The 10,029-nt window shown below is 53.4% G+C and overlaps 1 protein-coding gene across 1 annotated transcript in view; it reads left to right on the top strand.

Moving 5' to 3' along the window:
* The first annotated feature begins 467 nt into the window (after positions 1-467).
* Positions 468-10,029, top strand: part of ZCCHC24 (zinc finger, CCHC domain containing 24) — a 79,868-nt gene continuing 70,306 nt past the window's right edge. Inside the window, exon 1 of the mRNA XM_006837439.1 lies at positions 468-740. Coding sequence (XP_006837502.1) covers positions 495-740 — 246 coding nt within the window. The 5' untranslated portion in view covers positions 468-494. The remainder of the gene's footprint in view (positions 741-10,029) is intronic.

Genomic DNA, 10,029 nt, shown 5'->3' with positions numbered 1-10,029 from the left:
CGGAGGAGATGGGCGGGGCCCGGCGCTGGGGGCCGCCCAGGGACCCACCCGCCAGATGATACACATACAGATGACCGTGCCCCGCTACTTCATAGTTAATGAGACAGCCAATGGACGGCAAGGATGAGGCCAGGCGGGGCGGGGGGAGTAGGCGGGGCCTCTATGGACCCCACCCCGGGAACTGCCGCCGCAGGGGTCAGCACTGAGCCAGATAGCGGACCTTGGGGCGGGACGGGAGGCGCAGAGGGGCGGTGCCAAAAGTTTCCCGTCCAACTTTCGCTGTCTCTTTCTTCCGCCGGCGCGCGCCGGGGCTGCAGTCGGGGGGGAGGCGGCGGCGACGGCGGCTGCTGGCTGCGCGGGAGGCGCAGGGCGCGGGGAGATTGCCGTCGGGGCTCGGGCGGCGGGCAGTGAGCGCAGGCTCCCCGGTGCCCGCCCCTCCGCTGGGGGGGAGGGGGGGCGCGAGCGGGCGGCCGGGGAGGGGCCGCTGCCGCAAAATGAGCCTACTGTCGGCCATCGACACGAGCGCCGCCTCGGTGTACCAGCCAGCCCAGCTGCTCAACTGGGTCTACCTGTCGCTGCAGGACACACACCAGGCGAGCGCCTTCGATGCCTTCCGGCCCGAGCCACCCACCGGCACCGCGCCTCCAGAGCTGGCCTTCAGCAAGGGCCGTCCGGAGCAGCTGGGCTCGCCCTTGCACTCCAGCTATCTCAACAGCTTCTTCCAGCTGCAGCGCGGAGAGGTGGGTGCCTCCGCGCGCCCCCGCCCTCCATCCCACTGTGCCAGGCCGTTTCGGATCTGCCCGCTCTTCCTTGCCTGGCCCCGCTCCGCATTGCCCGGCCCGGCTTGGCTTGGGTTTGCTTAGCGCAGTCTAACTCGCCGCCCGAAGTCCCCGGGGCGCTGGGAGCACGTCACCTCCTGGATGAGTCCTGAGCCCGGCACAGCCCAGGCCCGGGTGGGGCCCTCTCGTCCCCTCTCCCAGCCCAGTAGCCCTGCCCAAAGGGGCTTCTCTCCAGACCGTCCCCGCCAGGCCAGGACGGAGAGCCCCTTCCAAGTGTCCTTCCCACACCCAACCCCATCCCCCTCCTGGTTGCAGCTGACTGGGACCAAGAATGCAGATTCTGTTCCGAGCTTCTCCTGAGGCGCCTAAAATCTGTTTTCTCCGCCAACCTCTGCGGTTCCTGATCAGAAGGGCCCTGTGGGGAACAGTGACTCGCCCACAGGCTTTTCCTGCTGTTCTCATACCGAGACCCCCAGACACATCCTCCAGCCGCTTTCCTCCCCCAGCCAAATAGGAAGTGGTTTTGGAGGGCTTGACCCCGCAGACTGCTTGTCCCCCGCCCTCCAAGCCTGGAAGGAAATGAAAGGGAAATCCTCTTGAGCTCTTGGAAGTGGGGCGAGATAGGGAGAGAGCTCTAGAAACCTCAGCCTGCTGCGTTGCAAAGTCCGCCTGTTCCGTGGATTCAGTTACAAAGTCGATGGAGCTGTGCATCTTTCCAAGCCGGATAATTACACAGATTGCCCTGACCTCCCAACCCCTTTTGAGGGCTCTTCTCTCTGGAACCTTCCCAGACCCCCGTCTTCCTTCCCACCCCACTTACTTCTGCATGCCTCCGTTGGAAATTAACATAGACACCCTCTGTGCCTTTCACTCCATTCGCCCTTTCTGACAGCTCTCTTAAAAGGGGGTGATGCACACGGAGTTCACACACATTCTTTCCAAACCTAGGTACAAGGTCAGTTTTAGGAGAGTTAAAGACCTGGATGAGTGTGCCTGGGTGTGCACGTGGGTGCTGGGGTTGAGAGGGGAGGTAGGGTGCTTTCTAGCCTCCTGTGTTCAAGTCTGTCTTTATTTAGTAAGCCACTTCTGTGGGCCCGGCAGCGGACTAGGGAGTGCTCTCCAGATGGTTCCTGTCTAGGGAGACACGAGTATAAGACAGCAGTGGCCTAGGACGCAGAGGTCTTAAGAACCGAGCACTAGCTGAGTTGAGGGAAGGAGCGCTTGGCCCAAGTGAATAGATAGAGTGTGGAGCTGGGGGAGAAGCATCTGGGAAGGTATGCTTTGATACAAGGTAAAAGTGTTGTAGCCAAAGCTCTTTGTCAACCCTAAAGTGCCCTCTCCATGTGCCGGATTGCCCTTGGCTAGGAAGCTTGCTTTATTGTAAGAGACTTTGCTGCCTTGTTGGGGAAACCAGTAACTTTTTTCAGGTGACCAGTAACTTTGGACTGTTTGTAGGGTGTTTCTTCAGGACCGAGATCCTTTTGCTTGTTTATTGTTTCGCCAAACATATGTTGAGTCAGTTTGAGCCCTGGGGGACTCAGGGTCATAGGCTGGTGGGGGCTGCAGAGAAGTAAACAGACAAGATGAATGTTGAGTGATTTAATGGGATGCTGTAGGGAATCCAAGAGGCTCCTTACTTAGGAAAGAGGGACCCATCAGACAAGTGGGGGTCTCTCTTGGCCTCCCTCTGCTCCCACCCTATGGTGTGGCCTTGTTTCCTGTGTTTGTCTACAGAGGGAGCTTGGGAATTGGGGGTCAAGGCCTGTGGGAGTAAGATGCTATGCCTCTTCTTGGAAACGTCTGTCATCCAGGGTCTCAGCTGGGTCTCTGTGAGAGTTGCCGCCTATCACCTCATTACTGCTTGCCTCAGTTTCCCTAAAAAGAGACATATTCCTTTCCTGTGGTCAGTGTAGAAGGAGTTGCTAAAGATTATCTAGAACAATGAAGGGAGAAGTCTCTCATGACTTGGAACCTCCCTGTCTCTCGCTCTGGGCCTCAGTTTACTCATATGTTAAATTCCGTCTCTTCTGTGCCCCACAGTGATGCATATATAAGCAGGAGAGGGTCTGCCTGCAGACAGACTGGATTAGAGGGGACAAGAGCGGTTTCCCTTAGGCTCAGAGGCTGGGGGCTTCCTTGGAGAGGCAGAAGGGCTAGCTATGCCAGCTGACTTTTAGAAGATTCTCTTGGCTTCACATGCACTTACCCTAGCCCCCAAATTGTTTTGCCTCCCAAGCCCTCTTAGAGTCCCAGCTGTGCTCCTGGGGACAAGCCATTCGTTCATTCAGGGCTTAGCTGGTGACCTAATATGGCCCCAAAATAGCAACTGGCTAAGAAGACAAGAAAAAATACCCCACCTCAATGCCACTGAGGGGCTTGTTGGAGAAGAGTCGTGTGTGGGCCGGAGGGGACTCTTCAAGGGGACCCAGGGGGCCCAGGAGTGTTGCCATTCTGTTCGAGGCTTGGCAGGCCTGGTGGCAGTGACTGCGGATGTGACTTGCATGCTGACCACTGACCGAGGCCTGTCTGGCTAGTCCTGTGCCAAGAGCCTGCCCCCTCCTGTACCCCCCTTCGGCTTCTACCACAATAGCAAACACCATGAATGCAGCTGGGATTTGGGAGGTTGGTGAGGACATAGGGCCACAGAAGCCTTCTGTGCCCCTGGAACCTCACTCAAGAGGCTGAAGATAAGCCAAGAGCTCTGAGTGGAGCCTGGGCCCCTGGAAGCAAAGAAAGGGGAGATGGCAGGGTTCACGTGTGTGCAAGAACAAGCCCTCGGAGGTGCCTTGGGCTCTTGCCAGGAACACGGGGCTGATGAGGGTAGTCTTAAAAGGTCTTACGGACATCCCAACCCACCCCGATAGCCTGCCAAGGCCTTTGACGCTGATCTCAGCCTTGGGGTCCCGGCCTCTTCGAGAAGCTTTTGAAACTTGTAGCCTTCCTCCAGAAACATATTCATGCATATGCCATTTGCACACAATTTCAGACTGGCCCTGAATCCCAGATTCAAAATCCTAATCCTGTGACAACAACTCCGTGTCTCCTGAGACACTTGAGTGAGCCCGGCTCCCTCCGCAGATACCCAGAGAAGGCAGTTCTTAGGGGAATCTTCCCTGCCAAGTTGAGTTTGAAATTGAAATTCACAGCAGTGTTGGGCTATGGGTTTCCACCTTGGGGAACATTAGCTCTTGGGCCCCTGATAGCCTATATCCTGCTCTTCTATAAGGGTATCTATGGCTGCCTCCCTCCTTTCAGGTCAATTTCTAGAACGGTTTCCTTTCTCTTTTCCTCCAGGAACAGATGTGGCCTAAAGATGTAGCCCTACTGTCGAGCACTGCTTTGTGGGAGTGAGGGGAAGGTTTTGGAGTCACATAAGTAGGAAGCACAACTTGGTGTTTTTCTTCTGGAGACACAAAATGCCCACAAGCACTCAAGGTTCTGAGATGACTTAAAGTATAAAATCTGTTAAGCGGTCTTCAGCCCAGCATTTCCCACATTTTGCGGCCCATGGCCTCCTCCCCTAGAGGCAGGCCTCTTCCTTGTTGGGGAGTTCCAGTCCTCATGAGGCTCTGCTGAGAGCCCTCATGGGGTCTTAGCACTACCTTCTGCAGCATGGACCAGGCTTGTGGAGATCAGGGAACCGCAGTGAAGATGTCTTGTAGCTTAACAGCCTCCTCCCGGTGCCTTCCACCCTTCCTCACAGACAGGGCTACTAGAACCCATAGAGGAGTGGTTGGGAGGCCTGTCTGATGAATCCTAGGGTCTTGACTGTTTTCTGAGGTTTGGTATGTCACCGGTACCCATGAAAGGAGGCTGACAGACCAGGGAGGATGTGTAGAAAACAAACATTTCTGCCCGTGCATGGGAGTCGGCCTCCCTGGGGCTCAGAGTTGGAGTTCAGGAGCTGAAATTGTTTGCCGTCACTCTGTGCTGTTGTGTTATGTGTATGGTGGGAGTAAGGGCCAGCCTTAAGTCCTGGAAGGAATGGGTGTTGGAACCCAGCCAGGAGTTTGGAGGATGTCCCAGCCCCCTTGTCAATCCTTGGGAAGCTGAGTTGTGACTCAGGCCAAGAGGATTCTCATTTGAAAGCCCAGTGGCTGAAGTGGTCTGGCCCTCCCTCTTTCAAATGCAATGGACTGGGTGGACCTAGGACTTGGAGGAGCAGAGAGCCAACCTGGTGCTCCCTCTGAGTCAGGTGGAGGGAAGGAAGCAGGCTGTGTTAGTTAGTGATGAGTGGTTCATGGTTAGAAGCAGGAGGAACCAAGTGCCATCGGCACTAAGGAGGATGGCCCTGCAGAGATGATAGCCCTTGCAGCAGTAATCCCTTGCTTGGGTGGTACTTTATTTTGGCATAGTTTTCTCCATAAATCCTATTTGACAGAAAAGAAATTAGTGGCCTGGCAACTCTCCCAGCAAGTTAGTGGCAGAGCTCGATCAAGGATGCTTCTGCGTTCCAGCTACCAATTCCCACTGTGGCCCACGTACTGTTGGTCCCCAAGTTGGCTCTCACTTGGCTCATTCTCGGGACCAACAGCATGCTGACAAGCCCCAGTGCTGCTGATGTTTTGGCCCTGTTTGAAGGGTGGTGGACATTGGGCACGAGTACTGGGTTTGCTCCCATGCCCTAGTTCCAGCTGCTCCTTGGAACCCCAGCATGGGCTCCGTGGGGCGTGAGTCAAGGCTGCCCTGATGTAGCAGAGGCAGACATTCGCTGAGCCTAGTGGTTTGGTACCCAGACCATGGATCGTGTGCAGTATACCCATCTTCCTGATAGGGAACAGTCACTTCAAGAGGAAGATGATGTGTTCATTGAATCTGTGGCAGAACCGAAATCTAGCCGAACTCTAAGTCTCAGCTGGTTTATCTATTGTGTGTATGTGTAATCCTTTCTTCTCTTTCATCCCATAGTCTACGAGAGCTTTCTGAAAATGGCACGTAGTTCTACTCCTCCAAGATTTTGCACTTGCTCTTGCAAAATGCCATTTCCTGCCCATGACAGATTCTGATTTGCTACTTTATGATCATTAAGCATTACCACACTGCTATGGAAGCCAACTTCTGTGGACCAGCTTCTGTGTCCCTGTGACAAACTGGGTTTCTGGGAAAGCATGCCACAATCATTGCTTTTGCTGATAGTTTGAAACATGTGTCTCACTCGATACCTATTCCATCAGGGCTCTGAGAATAGGCATCTTGTGTTTTTCAGCTTAGCAGTTCTAGACTCCAATGCCTAGACTATAGTAATCAATGTATGGAACCTGCAGTTCAGGTTGTCTGACTGGCTGCCAGGCTACATGGACAGTTGGGTGGTGGAGGATGCATGGATGCCTTGAATTAAAATCTCCTCTTTTCTCTTTGCTCTCCATGCTTCCGGATGCTCTCTTTAGTGTCCTAGCCATTTGTTTGATTGCTTGATTCATTAGAATGAGCTGATTTGAAAGACGGTGAGGTTTCTGAGCATAAGCGTGCGTGTGCTAATGGAGCTTTCTTATTTGCTGACCTCTTTGAGACTCTAGGAGACAGCTGAGAGCTCTTCTCCTCTTCAAAATGCTTATGTGCATATGTGCATACACACAGTATCATATGTACACATGTCAGCTTGGCAATTCATGTGGACTGTGGACCTTTGTGTCAAGGCCCTCAGCTATGGAGGCTGCAAGCCAAGTGATTGCCCTGACTGTTGAAATAGCAAGTCCCTTCCAGTCCTAGGGTCCCCAGATTTATGCTTGTTTCTTTCATCTAATGAAACTATTCTGGAAGCGAGAGGTCCTCTGTCTCCCACGCTTATACTTGAGCTGGGCAGAGGGCATGGAACTGTGAAGTAGGAGCATGTATCAGGTGAGTAATGGGGCAGGAAGAAGCCAGAGGTCTCCACTGAGTCTTCTCCGATCTGTTCTATGGCCATTTTCTGCTCCCCTATCATTTGGTCCTTTTCCCTTTTTGCTGCCCATTCCACCCACTCAACAGAATGTGGACTTCTTATTTAAGTTCAAATCCATTAGCTTTTATGGCACATGGGGTCTATACATGAAGGAACTGTATTTCCCATGCCTCCAAGAGGCCATGATGCCCTGGGAGGTCTTGGGTTCAAAGGGTATGGCTTCAGTCATCAATAGCCTTGCAACTTTCCTGGGTCGTAGGACAACTTTGGGCATCAGAACCACATCCCAAGACCAGGTCTGACTGCAGCCAGGTGTGGCTTTATTTTCCCTTGTCTAATTTCTTGTCTTGTTCACCAATTGTCTCCTTGTCTTCCCGCCTAGACCACACCTGCCTTTGTTTCTGTGTACAGGGTGTGCATGTATTGGACTCCAGGGGACAGAAATGGACCCTAGGAATAGAAGAATGGCAAACCTCTGTGGAGAGCTGGTGGGGTGTCTTTGAGATGAATGGTTTCTTGTCCCACAGACAAGAGGGTGGGGTGTATGTGTGGAACATAACAAACCAGTTGCTGTTGGTTCCGACTCATGGCAGCTCCGTGTGGTTCAGGAGAGTGCTAAACTCCACAGGATTTTCAGTGGCTTATTTTCCAGAATCATGCCTTTCTTCTAATGTATCTCTGGGTAGATTCGATCCCCCAACCTTTTGGTTAGCAGCTGAATGCTTAAGTGTTTGTACCACCCATGGGCTCCCTGTGGATTGATAGTGGTAGCTTTTGGGGGACAACAGTTGTGTGGGTGATGAAAAGACACCCCACTTCCCTTTCGGGAGGCCAGAATCAGCGAGGTGGTACTTCAGGGCCACCTCAGCACTTGGGGACCAGGAGTCAGTCTGCTTCTGCACAGTGGCCTGCCCACAGGCTGGCTGTCCTCTTCATTGCCTTGTCCATGGCCATGACCTTTGCCTGCAGGTGCTGCTCCCCTTCTGCATCTGCTGCCTCTTCCCCACACTATTCTCGTCTCCCTCTGGGCCACCTTTAGAAGCCACCTGGAGCAGGGGCAGGAGTAGAGGGGAAGAGCATGGCTTGCTTTGGGAAAACTGGAGCCAGCCCTGGAAATTTCTGCCTCCATATTTCAAAATCCTCAGCAGAACCCCCAACCCCAGTCCCTCATCCCTCACAAAGTCCAGAGAAGCTTACACCTCATTTGTCCAGGCCAAGGGGCCCAGGGCCAAGGAAGTGGCCCACACCTGTCATTTTCCTCTGACTCCACTTCCTGTAAGGGAGTCAAGCCTTGTAGGCCATGTGGAGGGTGCAGTATAACAGGCTGATAGACTGGGTATGACTGTGTTACCTTGGGCAAGTTATTCAATCCCTCTGAGCCTCAGTTTCCAGCTCTATAAAATGGGGCCTATTATACCCACCTGATTAGTCTTGCTAAGTATAACAGGACAGGAAAGGATCCAATAAAGTGTATAACGTATAGTGGTATGAGAATAAGGTTTAGTGTCTTCAATGTAACTTTCCCCAAACAGCCAAGTGAGAACCTTGGAGATGTTCTAGAAATCGGCTGGAGTTTGACGTTCACTCAGTACCCCAGATGTGGTGTGAGGATCCCTGCTAGCTGCTGGGGACACTGACCCAGGGAGGAAGGAAGCTACCCATTCACCACACTATTGGGGCTACCCTTGACCAGCACCCAGAAGAACTTCATCCGGGCTGGGAGCACCCTCTGTGCTAATCCATGGAACTCTGAGGCCCAACCTAAATCCTTCCAGATGTTAGGACATCGCTAGTACATCTGTCAGATGGGGCTCCGGGTCTTTCCTGCCAGTGATTATCTGCACTCAGGACAGGAACGGCCATCGCATTTTGGGCTCGGGAGGCTAGTTGGCTGTTTGCTTTCAGGTGTGTTCAGTCTTGTGGGAGAGATGAGGAGGTGTCACCTGCACAAAGAGATCAAGGGAGACCTCAGGGAAGGATGGATCCTTCTTGTGCAGTGAGACTCTCAGAGAAAACCTGTTCTCTATTCCATGATGTCCAGCCTTGAGGAAGGGGAAGGGATGTGTCCAAGGCGGCCGCACAGCTGGAGTTAGGGCCAGATCCAGGTCTCAAAGGGCGGGGTGGGGGGGGGGGCTGGATAGACAAAGAAGGGCATTTCAAGGGAAATGTGGGGGGCTGCCCTAGGGGAACCCCTGGAGCTGTGGTTGGGCTGTGGCCTAGTCAGAACTGACCAATGAGGGGAAGCCCTTGTACTTCTCTCCTGAGCTACAACAGGAAGGACATTCACAGATAAAGTTCTCATTTATCAAGCCCCCTCTGCATGCCCAGTGCACCTGATGTCTAGACCTTAAGGAAGAGGGCTGAGGGCATCATCAGGCTTGCCCTCTCCCTTACGTCCATTTGCAAGGGCAACTCTGAGAGGCTGTACCCCAGCTGCGTGACTGAGGGGAAGAAGCTCGTTTCCTGACCTCTGTTCTGTCCAGTCTAGTTCCCACTCGCCTTTCACCTCCATGGCCCCAGCTCCTCTCGGCCTTGGGAGAGGAAACAGATTTCAGCCCCACCCGCCTTTTGCATGGGCCTGGCCAGCAGGACCTAGGGCCCTTAGGCTGTGTGCCTTGCTGTGTGTCTGGTGCCTCAGTTTCTCCATGTGTCTCATGAAGTGAGATTGGATCACCTAACCATTCTCAGTTCTTTCCGTTCTAAGGTGATGTCCATCTTGAATTGGGGGTGGGGAAGGTGAGCAGTCATTAAGGCCGGGGATGCTGGAGGTGGAGGGACAGGCGGCTGAGAGTTCTGGCCTGCCTTCTCTGTGTCCATGGAGCTGCAATGGGCAGGGCAACCTAATGTCCCTCCGTGATGCAGTGGGCAGGGGGAGGGGGATCAAGCTGCCTGCTCTGAGATCTCCACTGTCCCAGGGAAAATGGGCTGTTCATGGCCAGGGGATCAGGGCCGCAAGATGGAGAGAGAGGCTTTTCAGGGTGTAATTAGTGCACTTTCTGGCACCCACCAAACTTCCCCTTCCTCTTGACACTTTGCTGCCAAAGCATTCCTGATTCCTGTGGACTTGCTAAATCTTATCCAGAAAAGGGGGGAAAAAAGAGGGGGGAGTTGTTATTTGTAAAATTTCATTTCCCAGCCATGAGGGTGAGTCACATACACCATTTGGAGCTTCACGTTTCTTGTTTGGATGAACTTTTCTCTGGGAGACTTCGATGATGCTGCCTCCCTTGGGCCGATTTCAGTGTGTGTGTGTGTGTGTGTGTGTGTGTGTGTGTGTGTGTGTGTGTGAGAGAGAGAGAGAGAGAGAGAGAGAGAGAGAGAGAGAATGAGGTGGGGGAGGGTCCTGGTTTGGCAAGAGTCCAAGAAGAA

The sequence above is a fragment of the Chrysochloris asiatica genome, unplaced genomic scaffold (assembly GCF_000296735.1).
Source record: "Chrysochloris asiatica unplaced genomic scaffold, ChrAsi1.0 scaffold00020, whole genome shotgun sequence".
NCBI classification, from domain to species: Eukaryota; Metazoa; Chordata; class Mammalia; order Afrosoricida; family Chrysochloridae; genus Chrysochloris; species Chrysochloris asiatica.
This window is presented reverse-complemented; position numbering and strand designations above follow the sequence as displayed.